Source organism: Brachyhypopomus gauderio, chromosome 16 (genome assembly GCF_052324685.1).
Source record: "Brachyhypopomus gauderio isolate BG-103 chromosome 16, BGAUD_0.2, whole genome shotgun sequence".
Classification (NCBI taxonomy): domain Eukaryota; kingdom Metazoa; phylum Chordata; class Actinopteri; order Gymnotiformes; family Hypopomidae; genus Brachyhypopomus; species Brachyhypopomus gauderio.
The window spans coordinates 14,191,832-14,219,190 of NC_135226.1; the positions used below are offsets into that span (position 1 = coordinate 14,191,832).

The 27,359-nt window shown below is 44.6% G+C and overlaps 2 protein-coding genes across 2 annotated transcripts in view; both read left to right on the forward strand.

Moving 5' to 3' along the window:
* Positions 1–22,006, forward strand: part of col4a3 (collagen, type IV, alpha 3) — a 44,148-nt gene extending 22,142 nt beyond the window's left edge. Inside the window, exons 23-52 of the mRNA XM_076975843.1 lie at positions 208–303; positions 579–649; positions 1,121–1,309; positions 1,854–2,022; positions 2,357–2,449; positions 2,609–2,713; positions 3,043–3,137; positions 3,552–3,702; positions 3,912–4,025; positions 4,231–4,398; positions 4,618–4,707; positions 4,831–4,965; positions 5,559–5,657; positions 6,037–6,126; positions 6,245–6,384; positions 6,690–6,816; positions 7,072–7,152; positions 7,291–7,392; positions 7,597–7,644; positions 7,727–7,912; positions 8,161–8,291; positions 8,492–8,564; positions 8,868–8,939; positions 9,302–9,427; positions 9,619–9,717; positions 17,986–18,195; positions 18,316–18,484; positions 18,671–18,785; positions 19,035–19,207; positions 20,699–22,006. Of these exons, the coding sequence (XP_076831958.1) occupies positions 208–303; positions 579–649; positions 1,121–1,309; positions 1,854–2,022; positions 2,357–2,449; positions 2,609–2,713; positions 3,043–3,137; positions 3,552–3,702; positions 3,912–4,025; positions 4,231–4,398; positions 4,618–4,707; positions 4,831–4,965; positions 5,559–5,657; positions 6,037–6,126; positions 6,245–6,384; positions 6,690–6,816; positions 7,072–7,152; positions 7,291–7,392; positions 7,597–7,644; positions 7,727–7,912; positions 8,161–8,291; positions 8,492–8,564; positions 8,868–8,939; positions 9,302–9,427; positions 9,619–9,717; positions 17,986–18,195; positions 18,316–18,484; positions 18,671–18,785; positions 19,035–19,207; positions 20,699–20,810 (3,629 nt within the window). The 3' untranslated portion in view covers positions 20,811–22,006. The remainder of the gene's footprint in view (positions 1–207; positions 304–578; positions 650–1,120; positions 1,310–1,853; positions 2,023–2,356; positions 2,450–2,608; positions 2,714–3,042; positions 3,138–3,551; positions 3,703–3,911; positions 4,026–4,230; positions 4,399–4,617; positions 4,708–4,830; positions 4,966–5,558; positions 5,658–6,036; positions 6,127–6,244; positions 6,385–6,689; positions 6,817–7,071; positions 7,153–7,290; positions 7,393–7,596; positions 7,645–7,726; positions 7,913–8,160; positions 8,292–8,491; positions 8,565–8,867; positions 8,940–9,301; positions 9,428–9,618; positions 9,718–17,985; positions 18,196–18,315; positions 18,485–18,670; positions 18,786–19,034; positions 19,208–20,698) is intronic.
* A 2,829-nt stretch (positions 22,007–24,835) lies between these two features.
* On the forward strand, positions 24,836–26,789 carry sst1.2 (somatostatin 1, tandem duplicate 2). The gene is made up of 2 exons (XM_076977197.1): positions 24,836–25,097; positions 26,418–26,789. The coding sequence occupies exons 1-2, from the start codon at positions 24,927–24,929 to the stop codon at positions 26,625–26,627; spliced, it is 381 nt and encodes a 126-aa protein (XP_076833312.1). The 5' UTR covers positions 24,836–24,926; the 3' UTR covers positions 26,628–26,789.
* The last annotated feature ends 570 nt before the right edge of the window (positions 26,790–27,359 follow it).

Sequence of the window (27,359 nt, forward strand, 5' to 3'; positions counted from 1 at the left end):
CCTGGGTTAGAAATGTATTTCTAGCAGGCTAAAGAACATCAGTACCTATCTACATGGTGCTTTAAAAATAACAACACCAAACCCAGGGCACTTGGTAATTAATAAAGTTTCTTCTGTAGATTTTGTTCCAATTTGTTGTGGGGTGCCCATGAGTTTGATAAACGCGAGCCGGGTTTGGACCGCAATCATTTTGTGCTTCGTTCACAGGGCAGAAAGGTGAGATGTGCAGACTGTGTGCTTTATCAGAGGTCGAAGATGCACCTAAAGGAATAAGCGGGCTCAAGGGTGAACCTGGAGACCCAGGTAAGATAGAAAGAAGGGAAGATAGAGATAGAGAGAAAGAGAGAATATTTATGTTGCCTATGTTGCATTTCTACATGTTCGATGTGTTACATTTTCAGCAACAGCAACAATCTTAGTGTCCACAACAAATTGTGTCTGGACAAGACAAATGCGTAACCCAAACTACGAAACCGTGTTGTGTGACAGTATATTAAATATGAGACATAGTGGGAATCATACACCCCATAATTTACTCAAATATCCTTCTATTTTTGTTCTTATCTGGGCATATGCAGGTCACCCTGGTCTACCTGGTACTAAAGGTGATAGAGGTCCCAGAGGGTCAGTAGGGCTACCTGGCTATAAGGTGTGTTCACCTGCTCTGTTTTGACCCAGCTTTTAATCAGGAATCATTACAAGTAATGTAAAAATTGGTACTGGTCCAAACCACTAAAACATACAGTGTAAAACAAACAGCAAAATACATAAAACATACAATATTAAACATACACTATTGAATGTAAATATACAGCACAAAGCATTAAACATACCACATAAAACATATGTATAATTCACAATATAAAACATACAATAGTTTTTGCCTTTATCCGATAATTCAACATATCCTAAATCCCATTCAAAAATAACTTGCAAGCTAATGCTATAACTAGCTTATAAACATGCTGAAATACTGTTAGCAGATTGCTAATTCTCAACCGGTAAAGTCCGAAATAATAGAAGGTCTTGGTTTGGACAAATCCAGTGTATACATCGTGCTGAACGATGCCCTTAAAAGAACGTTCTTGGGGAGGTAACTCAAATATTCCTACATTCCCAGGGGCATTTGGGTGATCCAGGAGCTCCGGGGGTTCAGGGGCTTAAAGGAGACCGGGGCTATATGGACGGCCCCGGGGAGAAGGGCGACACTGGCGATCCAGGATGGATGGGCTTTCCAGGGAACACAGGACGGCGTGGCATACCAGGAGCACCAGGACTCCCCGGCCCCATGGGAGACAAGGGCGATCCGGTTGGTACCCAGGACTGACCAGCAGTCTCCAGCAGAGAACGCTTACTTCTCATATGAGCATGGAGCCGGCCAGTGTTAGTGTTAGATTTATAGAGCGAGCACGTGGATGTGGTGCAGGAATGGCTGACTGGACAGTTCTGGTTCAGATTGGGTGTGTTATGCTTTGTGATGAAGGCTAGGAAGGGTCCATTAACAATATTAATGCATTGAAAATGTATTTTTCTGCCTTTTTAGTAGTATGCCCAAAGAGCAACATTGTCACAGTGTTTTAAAGATATTTAATGAGGATGTGTGCTCTGATGTTGTAGATTTCTTTAATAGAGGTGATTTGAGATAGAATGAGCTAGCAAATTTGCGTATTCGTTAATTTGCAAGTATTAGCATAATAATAATTTGACATTACAGTTCTGATCATTTAAGACATTACCATAGCTCCAGTTTCAGGTGTGCATCATAGAGAGTGAAACATCCCCAAAGGAACAGTAGCATAAACACATTCTCATCATAATGCCAACTGACTTGGTAATCCATTGCCGTCCAACAGGGTCCATTGGGTGCTAAGGGGGACACGGGCGCCGCTGGGCTGGACGGGCAGCCCGGGCCCTCCGGACCTATGGGAGGAATGGGCCCAACTGGTGTGGGACCAGAAGGGGCCCCTGGAGAGAAGGGCAGCAATGGTGTCGAGGGCCTGGTAGGAGATCCTGGGGAACCAGGTATGAAGAACCAACAGACATGTTCTTGGTCTTGGTCTGTTTTTCACATGCGAATGGAGTCACGTCTAAGGGTAAGTTTCCATTAAGGAGCACAGAATGAGAAGACAGGCCAAGCTTTTAATTTCCAGCACTGCAGCAGGAAGACCTGAAACATAACAGCAAAACCACTGAACTGTGAGAAGACAGTTAGGAGGAAGAGGCTCGGATTTAATGAGCACTCTCATAACTCCCAGAGCACACACACTCAGACTGTGAGAAGAAGGTTAAGAAGAAGTGGCTCAGCTGTAACGAGCACTCTCATAACTCATAAATGTTTGCGGGATGTGACTGACAGGTGCCAAAGGTGAACCTGGAGATGTGCACAGCTTGTCTGGAGACCCTGGACAGCCTGGAAGGAAAGGCCTGCGAGGCCCAAAAGGCCTGCAAGGTGAGGGACGGCTATGAGAGCCTGTCGAGTGGAGAGAGACGTGGGGAGAACATGGGTGGGCTGTTTTTCTTCAGGACACCAGAGCTGTGTTCTAAAATACCCAAAATGATTTTGATTGGCTGGGATTTGACTGTTATTTCTTTTTTCTTTTATTTTCAGGGCCAGTGGGTCCACTGGGTTTTCCAGGATTTCCAGGACCATTTGGTATAGAAGGAGATATGGGAGGAAGCCAACCAGGAGCAGAAGGGCCTACAGGACCCAGAGGTCAGTGTGTGTGTGTGTGTGTGTGTGTGTGTGTGTGTGTGTGTGTGTGTGTTCTGTTGATATCAATGGGTGTTGGTTAGTAATGACATCTGTCCAGCCTGATTTGACTCCATCTGTGGTGTTTTTTTGATGAAGTCATAACCCTGATTATATTATGTGATTATATTCACATATACAAATGTCATATGTCAAATGTAAATATTACAAATAACCAATCACATTTTGGAACAACAAACATAATTGGAGCCATTGTTTTGTTTTCCGTGACATCCTGAGCTGGGTTCTCTGTAGTCTGTGCTGTCAGCTTTCTGCTTCCTGTACCTGTCCAGGTGAGAAGGGCGTGCCAGGTCCACCCGGCTCATCCAGCACTGGGAGTGAGGGGCGTCCCGGACCACCAGGCCCACCCGGGATGCCTGGGATGAAGGTAAGTGTGAGGCCATCATGGTGACATCACTGATCCATCACACCCCAGCACCTCAGCCAGATGAGGTTCAGAACATCCAGACTACAGATGAGCTTCTGTCCACAGGCCGTCGCTCTTCTGAACAGTTCATCACTAATGCAGTGACTCAAATCAAGTTCAGTGCTATAATTATTAATTGCAATCCTGCGTCATCATGCTGTGTGCACTGTACAGGTTTGTGTGAATGAGTATTCCCTACCACTGTAAATATGTTGTCAGGCCCTGTGTGAACAGTGAACCCCTGCAACCTTAACCAGATTCCTTGTATGTGTGAGCATATTTGGCCAATAATGCTTGATTCTGATTCTGATTCTGGTTCTGGTTCTGTTTCTGATTCTGATTCTATTTGGTCTGTGTCACCTCTCTTGTCATTAGGGTGACATGGGTTTTGGCCTTCCAGGAGATGCAGGCGGGCCAGGAACCGCAGGGGATGATGGGATAATTGGTTCCACTGGTGATTCAGGCAACCCTGGAGCCCCAGGACTACATGGACAGTCAGGAAGAAATGGAGACCCAGGGTGCACAGGTGTGAGAATTTACAGTGCACACACTCACACACACACACACTCACACACACACACACACACACACACACACACACACACACACACACACACACACACACACACACACACACACACACACACACACACACACACACACACACACACACACACACACACACACACACACACACACACACACACACACACACTCTTGTGATTATGTATTCAGGTTCCCGGGGAAATGATGGTGCTCCAGGATTGATGGGCCCTCCAGGAGTCTGTAGTCCTGGACAACAAGGGAGAAAAGGCCCCCCTGGTCCAAGAGGAAACTACGGAACCAAAGGTGAATGATCTCACACATGGACCTCTCTATTCTTAATATGGTGAATATTTGTGAGACATAAATTATATTTTCATGCTTTCATGCTTACCACAAGGAAGACGCCATATGGGATATGGCTTAATACTTTCATTGAATAACTAATACGCCAAAGTGCTGTAGAACATTTAATATGCGCATACATCACTGTAGTAACTGTTGTGTGCAGGGCCCCCGGGGCAGAGAGGTATACAGGGTGACCCAGGACCACGTGGTCAGGGCCTGCCTGGGCCCGAAGGCCCGTTTGGGGGACCTGGGTGTAAAGGAGAACCTGGAAAGGCTGGAGCAAGTGGTCTTAAAGGGATGAAGGGAAGGGACGGCGTACCTGGCCCCCCAGGTAGCCCCCCGCCCCTCCGATACACACACACACACACACCAAAATTAATTAAGGCTGTTAGATCTATGAAACTTCTCTTTCTCAGGTAAGTTCAGTGCTGAAGACAGATAATCATTTACAAATGAACAAAATACACACACATACAGAAAGAGTACTGCAGTGGTGATAGTGGTGTAGGAGTTCTGGTTCTGGTTCTGAGAGCAGTGTGTGTGTGTCCAGGCTGTCGAGGGCTTCAGGGGCCTGCTGGGAGCTTTGGTCCTCCTGGACCACCTGGATTACATGGACTTTCTGGACGACCTGGACCTAAAGGTGCAGACATGCATACACACACACACACACACACACATTCACTCTTGCACAATGCACAATCACTCTGACTTGTATGGTGTGACTGAAAAGGCTAACGATGACAGTGATGATGTCTACTTCCAGGTGCGACCGGTGTTGATGGAGCTCCAGGTTTCCGAGGTACCCAGGGGGATGCGGGAGCCCCTGGGGAACCCGGGTGTAACGGGGTAGAGAAGGAGTTTCAATGTCCAGGAGATCCTGGGGAACCCGGATGCTCAGGTAATGGCAATTCACAGTGACTGTAGTGGTACAAGAGAGAAATAAGAAATAATGGGAATAAAACTCAGATTTCATAGGCCAAATCATGCAGCACAACAAAATCACACGTTTTGTGGAGTTCATAAACTACATGTTTATAAATGTTTAAAAAGCTTAAGCGCTAAAGACCTGAATCTCTGCCTTGTTGTGAATTGAGCTCTGACAATAATAACTGCAAAACTGAGTTATCAGATTTTCTTATGCGAGCCACAATCATGAGTTTGGTTGAACATTCACACCAGCAATATAATGAGTACAACAATATGCACTTATAGTGAGTATTGTCCTATCTGAATGTAGAAGTATAATAAACATGGTAAGTGTAGCCATGAAAACGTTTAGTGGGTATGTAACATGGTGTTATGGTGAGGACGGTGATCCTTTAAAAATCTAACACAAAGAAATCCATGAGATGTTTCAGGTTGGGAAACCGTATTACATCTTGTGTGCCCATCACGCGCAGATGTTTGCGGTTCAGTTTGTCTCTGGTAGAGCTCCACCAAGCCAAACGTCGAGTGCAGCTGACTCTGATTGGTCTGTTTGGGATCGTGTAGGTGCTCCTGGACCAACCGGCTTTAAAGGGGATGCTGGAGACCCAGGTCCCATCGGCAACCGTGGAAACAATGGAATTCCAGGCGCGGCTGGGCCACAGGGTAAAAATCTCCAGTCCAGTTTAAAACCAGCACGGTACCATGCAGGCACAGTACCATATGGCCACAGTGTCATACAGCCACTGTACCATACAGCCACAGTGCTATACAGCTACTGACTCTATACAGCTACTGACTCTCCCTCTGACTGGTCTTAAACTTTCTCTCTATTCACCATCTTGCAACCTTCTTTTAGTTTTCTCACTCACTCTTCCTCTCTCTCTTTTTTCTTTCCTTAACTCTTTCTTATTCGTTTTCCTGTGTTCCACTCATTTTCTGGCTCTTTTTTCCACCATAAATGTGGTCATTTTTTTAGTCTCTTTCTTTCTCGCGGTCTTTTTCACGACATGTTTTCTCTCTCTCTTCTCTGCGATCCGCGCAGGTCCTGATGGAGACCCGGGGCGGGATGGTGTCCCAGGAGAGCCTGGTTTCCCTGGCTTAGAAGGAGACCGTGGAAACATGGGGATGCCGGGTAACACACACATAGCCCCACATTCCCATGGAGCTCTCTGTGTTCCCCTGCGTTCACTCACCCTGATGGGATAACTTGGTCTCGAGATTCAGTGCCTCTCCTTCATTCCTGTGCCCAGGTGTCAAAGGTCACAGAGGCTTACCTGGCGTGTGTGGGCTGAACGGACCCCCTGGTTGTCCGGGTCCAAAGGGACTCAAAGGCATGAAAGGCGAACCCAGCAGCCCCGGGCCAGGCAAGACCGGTTGCTCTGGAAACAAGGTGTCCTATCCAGTGGCCGGTGTACTTGCTATTGTTGTTATGTGAAAATAGGGTTTCATTATAAAAAAAAACAAAAAGAAAACATAAAACCAAGACGTTTATGGTTTTCCTTTGGCCCTTTCTACTTGGTCCAACTAAACTGCCAACAGTCTTCGCTCATGCTTTGTTAGATATTTAGCATTGAGTTTTTCATTATGATTTGACTGTAGCAGTTTCCCTATTTGTATATATCTTTTCTCCCTTTGTCCATTAACTTTTAATTAAAATTCTCTCTCTGTCTCTCATTTTCTGTCTGTCCTTCTCAGGGTGAGCAGGGACTACAAGGATGTAAGGGACTAAAGGGAGAGCAGGGGATGTGTGGCCCTCCAGGCAGTCCAGGCCCAGATGGACTACCTGGAGTACAAGGAGAGAAAGGCCCGTCAGGAACTCCAGGTCCGTCAGTAGTCCTCACCCACACTGTCTCTGACCTATCGTTCATTCAACAACATTCATCTATTCATCTTTACCCAGTGAAACAATACACTGCAGTCAATGAGAGTTTCAGGTTCACTCAGCCCACTATTTCTTTCACAAAACACACACACACACACACACACACACACACACACACACACACACACACACACACACACACACACATAGTGTAAAAGGGGGAAGTCTCTTATTCTTTCTCCCCCCCCACCCCAGGATGTCAAGGATCACCTGGAGATAAAGGCTGTGATGGCCCACCGGGCCCCCCGGGGTGTAAAGGCCTGATGGGTCCTCCAGGTACCCCATCAAGCGAACATGTTGTATTGTCAGTCTGCATGTGTTTCCTCACATAATATTTAGCATGAAAGCTGATGTTCATCCATTGGAACGCCAGCTGCAGATGTCATATCTGCGTCCGCTTTCTCTGGATCTCAGGTTGTCCAGGATCGGCAGGTTTACCTGGACCTCCGGGATATAAAGGAGAACAGGGCCAAGACGGTATTCCTGGACCACCTGGAGAAAAAGGAGACGTGGGGGGTAAGACCTTACACGACCCCGAGCTTTCACGCCAACATGGCGCGTGTGTCCACAGTGTCAGGGCTGTAGACTGTACATGTTGCTCTGTGTGGTGAGACATGTGGACACACTGGTGTCTGTCACAGTTCCACCCAGCTCTGCACAAACATGCCCACACCCACAGACATGTTTCAGTCATATTTAATCACATTTTGCCTTTTAAAGCTCCTGGATATGGATCTTCTGGGCCAATTGGAGAGAAGGGTGTTAAAGGTCAGTGTTTATAGCTGTTATGAATATTAAATGTCATAAACAGCAATCAGTACATGTATTTGTGGGTTGGTGTCACGGTCAGGTCCTGCAGGAGAGCGAGGCAGTGATGGTGGCATAGGACCAAAAGGTGAATGTGGCTCACCGGGGGACAAAGGGCCCCCAGGTGCTCAAGGGCCTCCGGGATGCAAGGGGGACCCTGGCTTAAAAGGGAGGTGTGTGGAGGGGCCCAAAGGACATCAGGGTTGCAGTGGACCACCAGGTGTAGCAGGTGAGCTGGTGGTCATCGCTAAGTTTTGTAAACATGAACAGGAAGTTTGTTTATAAAAGTTGTCTTGCTTTCAGTTTGGCACTACTTATATTCACAGTGTAACACTGAAACACTCTAATATTAGTGTATGATGTGAGTGAAAGAAGATGTGGTATTTTAGGGCATGTAAGAGATAAGAGAATTGTGTGTGTGTGTGTGTGTGTGTGTGTGTGTGTGTGTGTGTGTGTGTGTGTGTGTGTGTCATGAAGGTTGCCCTGGGCAGCCTGGTCCCCCTGGGCCCTCTTCCCCAGGGGTTAAAGGTGATAAGGGCTGCCAGGGGCCTGAAGGCTGTCCTGGGTCTCCTGGCTGCAGAGGAGACACTGGCTTACAGGGGCAGCCAGTGAGTACCTACACGTTTTTACACTGCTCATAATCACTCCAACTATTATAAACTTTTACATTTTACAACTTGACACTAATTATAATATATTCTGTCATACAATGTGTTAGGCTACATAATACAATATAATATATCCTGATATGAAATGTTACTTTAAATTGATTTGTAGCCCAAATCTAAAACAATTTCTGACTTTATAGGGTTTCAAAGGGTGTAAAGGTCACCTTGGTATCAAAGGAGACAGAGGGCCAAAGGGTGTGGTTGGACGATGTGGTAAGAAGTATCTCCACTTCCGAACAGCTAGGATAATACTCATTTAAACTGTGTGGTGCTGTCACGGTATGAGGAAGTTAGGACGCAGAGATGAATATGCCTGAACATACACGGTATTTATTAACGAATGAAGCTAGCTGCGCTTGGTAGATGAAACATGAACGAGACTCACAAAGGCAAACACGGGACAAGACTAATGCACACAATATATACTTAACACAATGGTATGCAATGGTATGTTTGTGTGCTTATGTTTGTGTGTGTGTGTGTGTGTGTGTGTGTGTGTGTGTGTGTCTTTCTCAGGTATACAGGGAGACTCAGGGTTATGTGGCCCAGCAGGATGTTCAGGACCTAAAGGACCTCCAGGATGTCCTGGTGAGGGTTTGTGAAACTGTAGTAGTCTGTAATGTGACAGACGATTCTAATATAATGTATTTCAAGTAAACTTCTAGTATATTATCTAACATTTGGATGTAACATTATATTATTATTGTAACATTATAACTTCCAGTATATTATCTAACATTATGTAGTGGCTACAATCTTGCTTTGCATATTGCTCCTGACTGATATGGGAATTAATATTTTAGCTCTTATGAGAGTTTTGAATAAAATAGAAATGTTTTATTGCCCATTGGGATGGAATTATAGCTAGCTGATATAATAAATGAACCATGTTCTCATTGTTCTTAAAGCTACCTGATGTAATAAATGATTGTCCTTATTGTTCTGTCCAGGTGTGAAAGGCTGTGATACAGTGTACCAAACAAAAGCTCACCCTGGGAATCCTGGTCCAGCTGGGATTAAAGGAGAAAGAGGACCTAGAGGAGACTGTGGGCCACCTGGGCCGCCTGGGCCCCAAGGTCCCTCCATGCACCAACACACAAACACATGTGTACACCGTATTACACACACACACACACACACATGCAAAGCAAGACACACATGCACACATGTTGTCCAGGATGCAATTTTTCCAAGTATTCCTAAATGACGTTAAAATCAACTGAAGAACAAAAACACTGCCAGTAAAACCTGTTGCTCTCCCCTGCAGGGATTGCCGGGGCTAAAGGGGCCAGTGGCCAAGCTGGAACCTGTGGGGACAAAGGACCACCTGGTGAAAAGGGAAGCAGAGGTCCACCAGGGCTCTCAGGTAAGAGTGGAGGTCCAAACCAGCATTTAGTGCATATGTTAGGAAAATCCTCTTGGGACAGAGATACAAACTGGCTACCAGTCTGTGATGTCGGTGAATCAGTGTAAATCCACAAATGAAAAGGCTCTGGGTTTCTTCATGAATGGCACCTAAAATGTTGTGTGTACTGACTAATCCTGTACAGTCAGTTCCTGGAGGCTGATGACTGGATTGTTAGGACGTGTGTCTATGCACTTGAAAGTAATCACCCAGAAAGTTCGGTTGATGAAGGTAAAATGTATGTGCTAGTTTATTTTCCCCAACAAGACAACATGGCAAATAACTCATGACAAACTTGAAAGTAACCAAAATAACACATAATCCTCACCTTAACCACTCACAATATCAAGGTCACACAGACACAGTCGAAAACTGTTGCTTCCTATCAGCCCCTGTCTCCGGTGGAGTTCACCATGGGTATTTAGAGAGTAAAAAGACCCTCTAGTGGCAGGGAGGTAAATTACAGCAACACAAATAATACATGGCTCATACACACCCACCCCTAATTGAATCTATAAGAGCAATTACAAAATCTAATGAGCCATAAACACCAAAGTGAAAACAAAAAAAAGGGAATAACCAATTACTCCACAGCTTCATTGAGCAAACATATTTTGGTTATTGGTCGTTCAATGATATTGGCCTTGGTTTGCAAACGAACCACACGTACTAGGCCACACTTATCAGGGAATGTTTCAAGTATGCGGCCAAGTATCCATGACCCACGTGGTGCTGTGTGATCTGCAACCATGACCAAGTCTCCAGGAGCAAAGTTCCTCTTCGCCTGATTCCATTTTTGGCGCTCCTGCAAGAGCGGTAAGTATTCATGAATCCATCTTTTCCAAAAGAGATTTGAAATGTACTGGGTCTGTTTCCATCGCCTCCTTGCATATACATCCCCTTTGTCAAATAGACCCGGTGGAAGAACTGGTTTTCCTTTAAGGAGTAGCAAATGGTTTGGCGTCAGTGCCTCAAGATCGGTGGGGTCCCCCGAGAGCTGTGTAATGGGGCGATCATTCAACATAGCTTCAGCTTCACAAAGCACAGTATGAAACATTTCATCAGTTGGGGTTTGCTGACGGAGTACAGAGCACAAAATTCTCTTAATCATACGAATAATGCGCTCCCAAGTGCCACCGTGATGGGACCCGGCTGGAGGGTTAAAGCTCCACTTGATTCCCCTTTCAGACAAGGCCCTTTCAATGCGGTCATGGTTCAAAGAGGCTAAGGCTTCTCGCAGTTCTCTTTCGGCACCCACGAAATTAGTGCCATTGTCAGATCTCATGTGCGCCACTTGTCCTCTACGACAGATGAATCTACGCAATGCGTTAATGCAGGAGTCTGTGTCAAGAGAGTAGGCCATTTCTAAATGCACAGCCCTGCTGGTCATGCAGGTGAACACTACGCCGTATCTTTTTACAAGGCCACGCCCTTTTTTCACGTTAACTGGCCCAAAATAATCTACCCCAACATTAGTGAATGGTGGTAGATCAGGAACCACTCGCTCCTCTGGCAGATCTGCCATTTTTTGCATGCCAGGTTTCGCACTCTGAAATTTGCAAATGAGACATCTGGATATAACCCTTCTCACTACCGTTGGTCCACTTGTAATCCAGTACTTTCGCCTGGCAGTGGAAAGAACATGGTTTCTTCCACCATGTCCAAGCTGTAAATGGAAGTAACGGAGGATTAGTTCAGAGACATGCTAATCTTTGGACAAGATGAAGGGATGTTTGATGTTCTCGGGAATAGCTGCCTTGTTCAGCCGTCCCCCAACCCGCAAAAGCCCTCCTTCTAACACTGGACTTAATTTGAAAATGCTGCTACCTCTTGGCACTTGCGGTTTGCCAAGAGCTAGGGCCGCGAGTTCAACAGGGAATCTCTCTTTCTGGCAGAAGGCAATGATGGAGGTTTCAGCCTCCAAAAGATCTTCCAGGGTCACCTTCTGATTCCCAAGTGTCATTGAGAAAATTTGTAGCTCCCTTCGAGCATTAGACATTACTGCCCTGGTAGCATGAGCGTTTGATAGCTCAAACTCTTTCCTTTTCTTACTTAATTTTAGCAGAGTTCTTTTCAATTTCAGGAACCAAGCAACTGCAACCTTCAATCTTTGCCAGTCAGAGAAGTGGGTAATCAGTCGTGATGTGGCATTGGCGTCGATAAGTATAGCATTAACCGTTAAACTTTTCTTAAACTCTGGATCATCAGCGGTAACACTTATGTCCACAGGAAATGTCGGCCACCTTTCTTCAGGTTCACTTAAAAATTTTGGGCCTTCCATCCATTTTTGCTTCAGAAGATCTTCTGCCTTACATCCACGTGAAGCAGCATCAGCAGGGTTTAGGGATGTGGGAATGTATCTCCATTGCTCAACCTCCGAGCTATCCCTGATTGCACTTATCCTGTTTGCAACAAAAGTTTGAAATCTGCGGTCCTCATTCTTTATATACTTGAGAACTGATGTACTGTCAGTCCAGAAGCATGTCTTCTCCAGTGGAATATCCAACTCTGATCGAAGCATCTTATCCACTCTTGCTGCAACCACAGCAGCCGTGAGCTCTAATCGGGGAATGGTGACAGACTTCAACGGAGCCACTCTGGCTTTGCCAAACAGGAAGGCAACATGAACCCTCTTCTCCATGTTCTCAATTCTCAAGTAAGTTGCCGTGCCATATCCGTTCACGCTTGCGTCAGCGAAGTGGTGTAACTGGGCGCTGATCATCTTCCCAAATCCATCAGGTTTCAAGCATCTATGGATCTTGAAATCTGTCACCCTCTCCAGATCTGTCAGCCACTTGCTCCACTTTTGCTGGACAGCTGGAGGTATTGGACCGTCCCAATCACACTTTACCCTGCACAACTCCTGCAGCAGTAACTTGGCAGGTAGAACTACAGGTGCCAGAAATCCCAATGGATCATAGACAGAACCGATGATGGATAATATGCCTCGTCTGGTTGGTGGTTTCTCTTTGACCTTCAGCTTGAACTTGAAAGTATCTGTCTCAACGCACCACTGCAAACCAAGGGCCCGGTCCAATGGCAACTTATCCCTGTCCAGATCAAGTTCATGCAGGTTCTTGGACTTAAGATCCTGGGGAATGCTTTGAAGCACTTTCCGACTGTTACTGATCCATTGTGTGAGGGTGAAACCTCCCTTGCTGCATATGTTCGTAAGGTGCTTGACCATGGTGACTGCTTCCATTTCAGAAGGCAGACTCCGCAACAGATCATCCATGTAGAAATTACGGTTGACCGTTGCAATCACTTCTGTTGGAAAGTTGGCTTGGTTATCTTCAGCAGTCTTTCTAAGTGCATAACAGGCAACACTGGGTGAGGACACTGCTCCAAATAAGTGGACAGTCATACGATGCTCAACCAGGTCCTTTTCCAAGTCACCTTGAGGCCACCACAGGAATCTTAAAAAGTCTCTGTGCTGCTCTGCCACCCTAACCTGGTGAAACATAGCCTTTATGTCTGCCATTATGGCTACTTTATCCTGTCTAAACCTTAGTAGAACGCCAACTAATGAACTGGTGAGGTTTGGACCTTGCAAGAGCTGACTATTAAGAGAGACCCCTTTGTATTCTGCTCCGCAATCAAACACAACTCGTAGCTTCCCTTTCCGCGGATGGTAAACGCCGTGGTGTGGGATATAACACACCTTCCCGATTGGTGCTTTGAGCTGTTGCTGAGGCACTTCCTCTGCATAGCCGTTACTAATGACATCGGCAAGGAAACTCTTGTACTCATTATGAAAGCTTGCGTCTTTCTGTAGTCTCCTCTTCAGACCACAAATACGTTGTACAACAATGCTGAGGTTGTTTGGCATGGATACATCTTTGCCTTTGAAAGGCAATTGAAATGTGTAGTGCGCCTCTTGCAGCTGAACTGAGCTTTTCATTGTCTCCATAAACCTTTTGTCTTCCTGTGACATTTCCTCCTGTTCGTCAGCAGCTCGCTCATTGAAATCATAATTGTACTGGCTAATTAGCAGTTCCTCAATTCTATCAATTGCGATTCTGTTGGCATGGACTTGAGGATGATCAATTTCACAGTCGCTGCTACCCCTTAACGGCCCGTTTATTACCCACCCCAACAGGGTCCTGATTGCATAGGGTCCATTCTCACCTTCACGACTATTAATGACCTCCCATGGTTCCATAAGTTTGGAGGCATTGGTGCCAATCAATAGGTCAACTCCAGCATTTAGATAAGGAATTTTTACTGTCTCCAAGTATGGCCATTTTCTTAGCTCCCTTTTGCTAATGATGTTGGCTGTAGAGACTGGCATTTCTTGCTGAACACATACTTGGGGAAGTGGATAGAAGCAATCATCTGAATAGGCAGATATCTCCAGGTTGTCAACAACAGAACTCTCTACCACATTGGCATGGCCTAATGTGCGGATATGAAGCTTGAGTTTGCGCCCTTCCAAGTTCAGCGTCTCAATGAGGTTCCTGGTGCAAAAAGTTCCTGTACTTCCTGGGTCCAGAAAGGCAGGCGTTTCAAGGACTTTGCTACCCTTGGAGCACTTAACTTTTACAGGCAAAATGGGCAGAATTCCGTTACAGTGGCCAACCCCTGTAAGACCACAAGCGGATGATGTAGAACAGCTGTCAGAAGTGTTTGGCTGCTCAGAATCCTTCTGCTTACTACCCGTCCGAGTCACTCCTTGTTTGTCTCCAATGTGCAAGACAGTGGGGTGCATTCTGTTACACCTTTTGCAAGTTATGCGCCTCTCACAGTTCTTGCTCAGATGTCCTGTGCACAAGCAACTGAAGCACAAGCCATTTTCTTTTAAATACTCCAATTTCTCCCTATGCAGCTTTCTCCCCAGCTTAAAGCACTGATCCAAAGTATGACCGCTAATGTTGCAATACATGCAGGAAATGGAATCAGTCTTAGTAAATGTGACTTTGTCATAGTCATCATCTGGTGTACTGGACTCATCCTGAATAACCACCTGTGTGGCAAAGCTGTTATGTCTTAGGTAGGGTTTAACTGATGATTTGGTTGATTTGGTTGCCCCTTTGACATCAGGTGAGCCCTCCTGTATATCACCAAAGACTGGATCCGAAGTGACTCTCACCTGACGCTCAATGAAATTCACAATGTCTAAAAATTGTGCTCTTCGTCCTGTTTTCTCCAAGATATCACATGCCTTAGTTCTCCATTTATCTCTGAGTTTATATGGAAGTTTTCGGCTCAGGATCTTGATGTTAGCTGACATGTTGAGCTCCTCCAAGTACTGAAGGTCAGCCATGGCATTGGAACACTCACGTAAGAAAAGTCCATAAGCCTTGAGTGCTTCAGGGTCCTCAGCTTTAATGCTAGGCCACTCCATGACCTTATTCATGTATGCTGCAGTGATTTTGAATTCATTTCCAAAATGCTCCTTAAGCAGCTTCTTTGCTACTGCAAACCCTGTCTCAGCAGGCATATGAAGGCAGCTACGTATCATTTCCCTTGGGTGCCCCCTGGTGAATTGCTCAAGGTAGTATAAGCAGTCTCCTTTAGATGTTGATTTAGCTTCCACACAGTGTTCGAAAGCTCTGATAAAGGAGTTAAACTGCAGAGGATCTCCATCATAAATGGGCATTTCCCTGCGTGGTAGCTGTTGAGCAGTTTGCATATGAACAAGGAGAGTTGTTATGTCGTTCTGTTTTTGAAGCAAATGGTAGAGACCTGGGGTTTGATTTTGGCTTTGCATAGGTGGAAACACTTGTTGTGTATGCCGCTGTGGTAGTGAAGGCCCAAAGGTTGACATGACAGGTCCAAATACTGGGGCATTGCTTTCCAACGGTTGACATGCGTTTTGATACAATGGCGGAATCGTTGGAACCTGTGGGTTGAGCGAGGTATGTATGATCTTAGGCCTAGCCCCCTTCCTCATGTAAGAAGACATTCCATCAGATCGCTTTGAATGGATGCTGCTGCCAACTTTTAGTGCAGCCAGCTTAGCAGTCACTTCAGCTATCTCAGTGTTCAACTCCAGTTGTTCTCTCTTTTTCTTCAGAATGAGCTGCTGCTCCTCCAATGCATGTTTTTCCTCCAAAGCAGCAGCCCGAGCTAAGAGTGCATCTCGTTTTGCCTCAGCCTTGCGCCAAGCAGATGAAGTGGAAGAACCAATTGAGCCATGGTGTTGTGATTGCACATTTGAGATACTGTCATGAGGTCGGACGCCATCTTCCTCGTCGTCTTCAGTTTCCACCATTTGAATTTCAGTTTGGCCCAATAAAGCTTCATTTTGAGGGTCACCACAGACTGTTGTTTTTGAACCTGTTTTAGTGTCAAACAGCCATTGGCTTACACATATAATAAATTCCTTGAAACTCAGCATTTTAGCTTGGTACCAAATATCATGTTTGCTTGCTTCATCAGCAGGTAATAACCCCAATAAAGATGCATGCATCTGATGTATATTTTCACACAACACATTAAAATCACCAAACTCCTGTTCAACCTTATTTACATGCTTGTCACCCATCAGTTTCAAAATACATTCTCTTAGATTAGTCAATTTGCAAAATGCAGACTTCCTCTGCTTTTCCAACATGCTTATCTTTTCCAGCAATGCCTTTGGTGTTAGTTTAACCACACGTTTTTCAGACATAAATTTCACATCTGCACTTTCGCAAGGTTCAGTCATTTTAAGAACACGTTGTGTTTCTTCAGTCATAATGGTCACGAAAGGTAACTTCCCAATGAATCCCGCAAAGAGTTAAAAATCGCCTGCAACAGTCCGTACCAACCGGCGAAAGCTATTTAGATGCGCAAGCAGTTGCAGTGTTTCACAAATCGTCTCGCCAAGCAAAGCGATTTCAAAACGCATGCGAGTGTATGCACACAAATAAACAATGGCCATTCAAAACACATCAGCGCTGATCACCACATACCCCAATCGAGCGTTGGCCGGCATTGATGAGTTCCTCCCGGTGTGATGACGCTAGTATTCGGCTTGCCCCATAGCTAATGCAGTTCGGGTTTTGGCAACTCCAAATATTTGCCCTCCTTACATCCGGAATTTCCACACAAACGCCACGAACAGTAATCCCAGTGAAGCAGTTTTCGACCAAGTGTACTGACTAATCCTGTACAGTCAGTTCCTGGAGGCTGATGACTGGATTGTTAGGACGTGTGTCTATGCACTTGAAAGTAATCACCCAGAAAGTTCGGTTGATGAAGGTAAAATGTATGTGCTAGTTTATTTTCCCCAACAAGACAACATGGCAAATAACTCATGACAAACTTGAAAGTAACCAAAATAACACATAATCCTCACCTTAACCACTCACAATATCAAGGTCACACAGACACAGTCGAAAACTGTTGCTTCCTATCAGCCCCTGTCTCCGGTGGAGTTCACCATGGGTATTTAGAGAGTAAAAAGACCCTCTAGTGGCAGGGAGGTAAATTACAGCAACACAAATAATACATGGCTCATACAGTTGTGAGCTGAAGTTTGTTTTAAGAGAGTGGTTTGTGAGGATGATTCCTTTTTAAGTTTTTGCAAAATTTTACTGTTTGTGCTTATGCACCAAATGGAAGTTCGGAGTACCTGGTGTTCTTGGAGTTCTTGGAGAAGAAACTGGAAGGTGCCCCTTCTGGCAATCCGATTGTACTGAATATTGTACTGAATTTGATTGTACTGGACCGTTGTGGTAAAGAGAGAGCTCAGCCATCAGGCATAGCTCTCAATTTACTGGTCAATCTACATTCCGACTCTCATCTAGGGTCACGAGCTCTGGGTAGATCGCGAATACAAGTGGCCGAAATGAATATCCTCCGTTGGGGGTCCTGGCTCTCCCTTAGAGGTAGGGTGAGGAGTTCAGTAATTCAGGAAAGATTCGGAGCAGAGCCGCTGATCCTCTATGTAGAGAGGAGTCAGCTGAGGTGGTTCGGGCATGCGGTCCGGATGCTCCATGGACGCCTCCCTGGTCAGGCTTTCTGGGAATCCAGGGAAGACCCAGGATACACTGGAGAGACTCGATTTCTCAGCTGTCCTGGGAATGCCTCAGTATTCCCCCAGAAGAGCTTGCAGCAGGAAATCTGTCCTACTGCCCCCGCAAGCTGGATAAGCACATGCAAACGGATAGATGGATGGGTTGATATTGTTCAAGTAAACATATGTGGTGTGTTGTACATGTGATGTTTAACATGCTCGGTAGCACGAGGTTCAGAGGTGTACTCAGGTGACTGTTGTGCTCACATGTGCCAATCCTGTGACAGGTGAAGAGGGTCCTGAGGGTCCTCAGGGTAAGAAGGGCAGTGTGGGACGTGAGGGCGTGCTGTATCCCAATGGACTACCACCCTTCCTGTTCACCATGCACAGTCAGAGCCAAGAAGAGCCCGTGTGCCCCATCGGGACCTTTCCAATGTACTCGGGATACTCTCTACTGTTTGTCAGTGGAAGGAGCCAGGAACATGGGCAAGATCTTGGTATGAATAAAACACACACACACACACACGTAAACACTCTTCACTAAATTTTTAGGCTGCTTATACCTGTATCTCGTGTGTGTGTGTGTGTGTGTGTGTGTGTGTGTGATGTGTGTACAGGCACTATGGGTAGCTGTTTGCCACTGTTCTCCATAATGCCCTTTCTCTCGTGCCACTCTAACGGTACATGTCATTATGCATCCCGAGACGAGCATTCTTACTGGCTGTCCACAAACGCGCCCATGCGTGGAGATTCCTCGTATGACACAGTAGAGCAGTATATCAGCAGGTATATTGACAGCCACGGTTCATTCACTGATATGTTTTTGTGTAAATATATTTCTATTAATTTCTGTGTCTCTCACATGTGCGTAAACGCACACAAAAGTGTTTTCTCACATCCACTCTCACTTTTTGTCGCAACTCCCCCTCCATACATCACCCCCCCCCCCCTCACCCCCCACCTCTGTTCCAGGTGTTCAGTATGTGAGGCCAAAGCTAACGTCATAGCCGTACACAGCCAGAAGAGGTCGGTGCCAGAGTGCCCTCAAGGCTGGCAGGACCTGTGGGCTGGCTACTCATTTGTCATGGTATAAACCACCTCATAAACAAGCACGCGTATCAATTTGAAGAGCGCTAGCTAACTGATTACGGCAACCTAATCTTCTAAAGTCCCGCACAGCAAGACTTCTGATTCAGTGTTTTTGTTGCGGTTTGACTTTTAAATTTGCCATCTTACAAAGGCACTGCTAAAACATCCCCCATTCGAGCAGCTTCCGTAAGAAGAGTTTAAAAGACGCAAAGCTACAAAGCTGTTTTTCGATTTTTCGCCTCTGTAGCAAAGCGGCGCTGAGGGAAACTCCTCAGGGCAACCACTGGCCTCTCCTGGCTCCTGTCTGAAGACGTTCCAGAAAGTTCCATTTGTTGAATGCCATGTGGATGGCACCTGTAACTACTCCTATAACACCAACGGCTACTGGCTGGCAGCAGTGGATCCCAACAACATGTTCAGGTATAACAGATCTTGAGTACAAGCTGTCCAGCCATGCATTTTTAACAGGTTTTTCTAATTGAAACAAAATGAACCTGCAGGGGAAAAAATATTGTAGTGACATTGCAATAAAAAATCTATGTAATGTTTATACCATCCAACACAGATACGCTATATTGCCAAAAGTATTTGTTCACCCATCCAAATTATCGCAATTAAGTGTACCAATCTCTTTCATGGCCACAGGTGTATAAAATTAAGCACCTAGGCCTTAACATTTGTGAAAGAATGGGTCGCTCTCAGGAGCTCAGTGAATTCCAGAGTGGAACTATGATAGGATGCCACCTGTGCAACAAATCCAGTCGTGAAATTTCCTCACTCCTAAATATTCCACAGTAGCCAGCTGTATTATAAGAAAATGGAAGTTTTTGGGAACGACAGCAACTCAGCCACAAAGCGGATTTTGAAGCACATAATGTGAAGAGGTGGCCAACTTTCTGCAGAGTCAGTCACTACAGACATCCAAACTTCATGTAGCCTTCAGATGCGCAGTGCGCAGAGAGCTTCATGGAATGGGTTTCCATGGTCAAGCAGCTGCATCCAAGCCACCAATCCAATACATCACCAAGTGCAATGCAAAGCGACAGATGCAGTGGTGTAAAGCACGCTGACACTGGACTCTAGAGCAGTGGAGGCATGTTTTCTGGAGTGACAAATCATGCTTCTCCATCTGGCAATCTGATGGATGAGTCTGGGTTTGGCGGTTGCCAGGAGAATGGTACTTGTCTGACTGCATTGTGCCAAGTGTAAAGTTTGGTGGAGGGCGGATTATGGTGTGGGCTTGTTTTTCAGGATCTGGGCTTGGCCCCTTAGTTCCAGTGAAAGGAACTCTGAATGCTTCAGCATACCAAGACATTTTGGACAATTCCATTTGGCCCCTTCCTCTTCCAATGTGACTGTGCACCAGTGTGCACAAATTAAGGTCCATAAAGACAGGGATGGCAGAGTCTGGTGTGAATGAACTTCACTAGCCTGCACAGAGTCCTGACCTCAACCCGATGGAACACTTTTGGGATTAATTAGAGCAGAGACTGAGAGCCAGGCCTTCTCGTCCAACATCAGTATATGACCTAACAAATGCACCTTTGGAAGAATGGTCAAAAATCCCCATAAACACACTCCTAAACCTTGTGGACAGCCTTCCCAGAAGAGTTGAAGTTGTTCTAACTGCAAAGGGTGGACCAACGTCATATTGAACCCCATGGATTAGGAATGGGATGTCACTAAGTCATACAGTATGTGAGTCAAGGAAGGTGAGCGAATACTTTTGGCAATATAGTGTATGTTTTAAATATGAATTTATAAGGAACTATAGATCTTGCATTTTTATAGAATACCACAGAAAATATCTCAAATGGACTGAAAGTTGCAAGACTATTGATTAGCAGCTCCTTCAGCTGATTGAGGTGATTGCGCTTGTCTAGAACATTTTGCTGGGTTTTTGTTCCTCAGTAAACCGGTCCCACGGACACTTGAGGAAGACTCCCCAGGCAACTTCATCAGCCGCTGCAAGGTCTGCATGAAGAGCATTCAGACGGATGCACGGAGAGTTCAGAACAGCTGAAGACATGATGGACTGGCTTGAAATAAATTACCTTTGACCAAATTTGTATTTTTTTACACAGAAGTTTTGACATCAGATTTGCCTTTGTTGTGTATGCTAATGTGGTTCAGAGCATTTAGATGTATTGTTACATTTTCGAGAAAAGAGAAAACGTTTCTGAGAAATCCAAGAGTCCTGGCCAAGACAGCAGCAGTGCGCTTTAAAAAGCTTTAGCACATGAACTCACCACACAAATCATACAACAAATGAACCCATTTGTTTAGACAGTGTGCATATTTGCAAGTGAGTTTTAGGAAAATTGCTTATATTGTCAATACACTGTAAGGTCCATTTGTAACGTTTGCTAGAATTTTACTGACACTTACTATGAGACGTGCAGGATAAAAGGTGTATAAGATCTCACTAGGGTTAGGTGAGTAAACACTTTTATTAACCCCGGCATGTGTTTTTGTCCCCTGTGGATCTCACTGCCATAACCTATAATTCCATTTTCATGGGTTAATGTGCAGTTCCTTTATATGTAGGAGAGTTTGGTAGTATTAGTCATATATTGAGTATAAACAGCCATCCATTCGTCACTGAGAAAGTTATGAACTTTCTGTATGCATCTGTAACCTTTGTTCTCACTTAAATCAGGATCTTACTTAAATCAAGATCTTAAATCAGGATCTTACTTAAATCAGGATCTTAAATCAGGATCTTACTTAAATCAGGATCTCACGGAGGTCAGGGTATTACTTAAATTGCTTAGATCAGAACTCCACTCTGACAAGTTTGATAAGTTCACTTTTAGTTTTTCTGAAACTGCCAAATTGATGTAACTGGAAATGTTTTGTGTTTGTGTGTGTGTGTGTGTGTGTGTGTGTGTGTGTGTCTTTCATTAACCTAAAAGAGGATGTCATGTACAAAGAATAAATTCTTCGCATTTGTTATCCTGTTGGATATGGTTTCGATGAGAATACATCTGTTCCAGTTCTAAATACTAATGTTTTATTTATTTGGTTATTTGATCTACGTTTTGTTGTACCTTAAAATAATTTTTTATGATTCCTTCTTGGTTAAAAACTGGTGAGCAAGCATTTGAAAATATGTAACATGGTGCTAGACAACTCTGTTCTTCCTTTCCATAATCAGATCTATGTGTACTGTGTTTGTTATGAAAATGCCCCAAGGAGTGGTGCTATTAAATAAATGAAATGGTGGATAAAATGTTTTGCCCTTACATCCTTTATTTGCCCTCTATTGCATACAGAGCAGAGCACTGAACTCTTACTGTGGCCATGCATGAGTTTCACTGGTGTAGAGGTCATACCAGTTTAGAGTTTGAACTTTTAAAACCTGTTCCTACGATTGAAATGTAATAGTAATGTTGCTTCCATTATCTTTTCCCAAAATGATAAGGTCCTCATGTGTATTCAGTGGCTGTTGACTCGCTTCTGTTGTGTGGTAACCATAGACAGAACCAAATATGTGATAAGTGAAGATTCATCCTGACTCTAATGCCAGTGGACATTAAGTGGGACTTGTACGCATGTCTCTATGGCACTACTACTCTCTCTGCTTTATGGGCAGTAAACTGAATGTTATTTTTGTTCATTTGTTACTGCAATTTAAATCGGTGAATCTGTGAAAACCGGTGTGTAAGTTTATTCTAACTAAATGGTTTCCTTTGTAGATTTTTTTTACATACTATATTTTTGGCAAATGGTTGAAAGACCTTATATACAATATAGCAAATGCTTTGCAAGGTGTACTCAAACTGTTTAGATATTTTTTTTTATTCATTATAATAAAGACAGGGGATGCTGGCAATCTTATCAAGCAGGAAAAAATATGAACACCTGTCAGGAAAGGTTGTGCAACCACTTAAAAGGTGATGAACTGTTAATCGCTTGCAGTGTTACTGTAAAAGTAATTAATTACAGTTATATCCTGTTAATTTTACAGTACCTTCTTGGCAACTGCGCTGCCAGTTGTTCTTAGTGATTTACGTGATTTTACGTGAACAGCATGTGCGTTCCAGATGAGAATTTTGTTGACATTTTCTTAAACATTTTTCCTTGGTGACCACAAGATGGCAGTACGCAGCTACAATTAAACAAAATATTTGTGAGGGGGAAGCGCGATCTAATTATGATTTATTGTTAGGCCAAGTAATTATTTTTTAAATGACAGTGATGTACATGAACATAAAGTACATCTTAATTGTAACATAAGCAGATATGATATAGTACACCTGAGTTCTCATTTGTCAGCACACACAAGACTCGACACTTTATCTTGTGGACATATTTGCACACTTAAGTATGTTTGACCAACACTAAGAGCATAAACCTTTATTGAAATGGTGTGTGTTGGGACTGGGGGCTGAAGGTGAGGTGGAATGGAATTTGTTTGTTTATTTTTCCCCTTTGGTTCTTATGTAATTAGACTTTTAACTCTTTTAAAAAATCATTTTAGTAATGTGTTATTTTACTTCAACCATATGGACATGATTTCCCTTTCAAAACGTATTATCTTTAATATATAATTTCATGATTAACAACAACCACAATAATAATAATTATTATTTCTGTTTAATTAATGTTCAATTAACCTACAGAATGGCTTTGTGGAGACATTTACATTTACGGCATTTAGCAGACGCTCTTATCCAGAGCAATTTACAAAGTGCTTTGCATCTCATCACACAATTCATCCTAGGTAATAGTACGGATAGGCCAGAATTCAAGATACCATTGAGTCAGACTACTACTAACTACAGGAGTCAAGGTCCTTACCTAGTGTTTTGCAAGTTAGACATTTGCCAAGAAGCAGAATTAACCATAGACAAACATATAGTTTAAGAACAATGGCAAGTGGTATCAGCCAAGCTAGTGCTCTGGTAAGAACTCAACAAACAGGTGGGTCTTCAGTCTACGCTTGAAGATAGCAATATACTCTGCAGTCCTAGCAGCTAATGGAAGATCGTTCCACCGTCTTGGAGCCAGGACGGAGAATAGTCTGGAGCTTTGTCTTCCATGAGACTTTAAGCATGGAGTTTCTAGTCGAGCCAAGCTTGAGGTTCTAAGTGTTCGCTGTACAGATCGGCCTTTTACCAACAGTATCTACACATCATTCTTTCGATAATGGATGAACACTACTTGATCTAACTCTGTTCTCCAGTACTGGCTCGGCTGAGTCTCTTTTCTCTACTCTCCAGCACTCTCTGTGCTCTGCGTGGCCCTTTACCTGCCTGGCAGGTACACAGGTGTCGAGGGTTGGGCTGTATCCCAGACGCTCCTCTCCCACTGTTCAACAGTTACTCACACCCTCAGAATCTACTAAAAGCAAAAAAAATGACGAGTCAGGGAGTTCTTGTTTTCTGAGGCCTGCAGAACCTACAGAGAAAATCACAGCACCTTGTTCTCGCACGTTTGCATTCACCTTCCATGCTCCGTGACAGTGTACCTGCTCACGTCTCTCGGAGTGGTTTTTCCCCCTCTTTCTGCGTTCTACACGATATGTTTCCTTTAAGTTCCTCCGCTTTATCGTAAAACGGTGGTTCATTTGGACACGGGCGCTAAATGAGCAGCGTGAAACGTAACTTGACTGATTAAAGCTCGGTGGAGGTACAACAATGGGAAACGTCAGTCAACTGAGCGCAGCCACGCAGCTGTCCTTCCTGAGACGTAAAGACATTATAGTGAGAAGCTCGCACTCAGAACCCATTAAGTCTGAGTTTGTGAAGCTTTTATCATTAATTAGGCCACCGTATGCCTGCTGAGGAGACAAAGGTAGACACAAAGACATGTCTATGTCGTATTTGCCTTAGATTAGCTGAGGGGAACTCTGCCTATTCACACAAATTGTTTTATTGTGCCTCTTATTGTAAAGTCAATATTCTTTCACCTGCATTATCTTAATGAGAGTGAGTGCCATTCTCATTGAACAAGGGGAATCTGGACGCTTTGTGACATCGCATTCTGCTATTGCCCGGCAACCCGGGCAGCTGTCAGTCAGGCGACGGAGAGGAGGGCGAGTTTAAAAGGAGGGACCTGGGCTTCCAGAACCAGAACCCCAGCTAGCAGCTTGGTCGCCGGACTCGGTGAGCAGAACTCAGCAGCCCAGAGGAAGATGAGGACGTGTGTGGCGCAGTGCTGCCTTGCTCAGCTGGGCTTGGCTCTTCTGCTGTGCAGTAGTGGAGCCCTCGCCCAGCCGGACCTGGAACCAGACCTGCAACCGGACGAGGGTCTGAGACAACGGCGGCTTCTGCAAAGGGCCCGGGCCCCCGGCATCTCTGCGCAGGTTAGGTCTGCACGCACGGATGCACACGTGCACACGTGCACACGCCCAAACACACACACGCCGTTCTCGAACAATTTGCGAAAACACCAGACAAAAGCCATATGGGTAGGTCTATACGTCCACGTCTGGCCTGGTTCGAATGTTTTTCTTGTGTTATAAGCCATTTATTATTGTACTTGTTTGCCGTGCTCCCGCATGTTATAACACATGAGTGGTGTTTCTACAGACGTACTCACACTGCAGACTGTTTAGGATGCTGTCAGATGGTTTCTGCAGACACAGCTTCTTTCCCCTGCTCGGCATGTTTCAGTGTTCCTCCCTGACCTACCACACCTGGATACAGTACTGACATTAAAACCTGATGGTCTAGGCGATGTGTGTTAAATTTGCATTGGTCTGCAGACCTCCATGGATGGGGTAGAGAGGATAAACTCGCACATATTCATTAAAATAACACTTTTAGAAGTGAAGAAAGCTGAATATTAGGGGCAGGTGTGGCTTTGTGATGCCTGTGGCTGTTGGTTTTTTAGGTAGCTGCGTGGTGTGGTGTGGGGCTGGGTTTGGCGTGGGGCTGGGTGTGGTGTGGGGCTGAGTGTGATGTGGGGCTGAGTGTGGTGTGGGGCTAGGCTTGGTGTGAGGGTCATTTCACAAGGTCATAGCACGAGGTTTACACTAAATAAACTCATGAATTCCTATAATCCAAATGAGCCTAAAGGCCTATCACCACATCCTCACACAGACACACACACACACACACACACACACACACACACACACACACACACACACACACACACACACACACACACACAAGCATTGGTTCATGTGGTTAAGAAGAAATGGTCAGAAAGCAGTAGCAACCTTCTGTCTGCATTTGGAGCGTGTACATAAGTGTGCAAGACGTCTTGTTTTACTTCCATCTCAGATCACATTCTCATTTTCTCTTCTAATGCCCACCACACATTCCAGATGACTGCTGGGAATGACTAGCTGATCATAACAGGCATGATTCAGGCTGGCTTATGGTTTCAGCAATAGTTCATTAGGGGTTTTGCTGTGGTGATGTCATTCAGACAGCTCACGGATTAGTGACTAAACTGAAGGCTGTTTGTATCTCCTGTATACACATTTTTATATGCTTGTTTATACAAAATAGCATGTTAGAATAAATAAATATTCAAAAAAGAGATACAGGGACTCATCAGCAAGACTATCTTCATAATAAATTCAATGTGAGAAGTTCAGTCTTGTTCATCTTGTTCAATGTTGCAGTCTCTCTCACACTCCCTCACTCTCTCACTCTTTCTCACTCCATCTCAGGACTGGAATAAGAGAGAGATGGAGGATCTGCTGTCCCAGTTCACCCTGCCAGAGGCTGAGATACAGGAGAGTGACATTTCTGCTCTGGAGAAAGAAGATCTAAGAGTGGAACTGGAGCGCTCAGCAGACAACCCCAAACACAACCAGTTTCCCTCTCGGGAGCGTAAAACAAGCTGCGTGTTCTACTGGAAAGTCTTCAATACCTGCTGAAGCCCCACCTGTTTGGTCACATGACATGACATAGCCAGATTGGTGGCTTCTCCTGAACGCCCGGCCCAAACAATGACCAATGAGGTCCGAGCAAGAGGTGATTCCATCTGTCAATCAAACTGATAAAATTGTAAATTTGTAATTTATGAAATAAAGACTAATGCTTTGTTCTGTTTCAACTTACTGTGCGTTGTGTAAGTTTTAGACTTTACGCAGGCTTTGGCAAATAGAACAGAGGGTTACATGGCAGTCCTCTCTTCCTCTTAAACACCCGTGTCACTCTAACACACACACACACACACACACACCTCGGCGATCTCCAGATGTGCTCCACAAGAAAGCTGAATTTAAGTCAGAGTCAAGAACAATGCTGAACATATTTGGGGCTCTTATACACTGGACACTGATACAAGTGCATTAAAATGGAATGATTTTAACAATGAATCTAAGCTTGAGAAAATAATTTCACTTTTAAAAATTCTTGTTCTCTGCTTCTTAACAGCTTTCTGCATCATTGTGTGGTTCTCTGGTTAAGAGGTCATCCTCAGAAGGCAGAATATTAATAATGGAGAATATATAATAAGTATGTGGGCATGTGTGTTTGTGTGTGATACTGACACCCACATTAGTGTGATTAGTGGTGATTAGCAGACATGAGGGAGTCCTCTGTTTGAACGAAGACCGTTCCTAACAACATGATTAAGAGTGACAGAGAGAAAGGGAGAGAGAGAT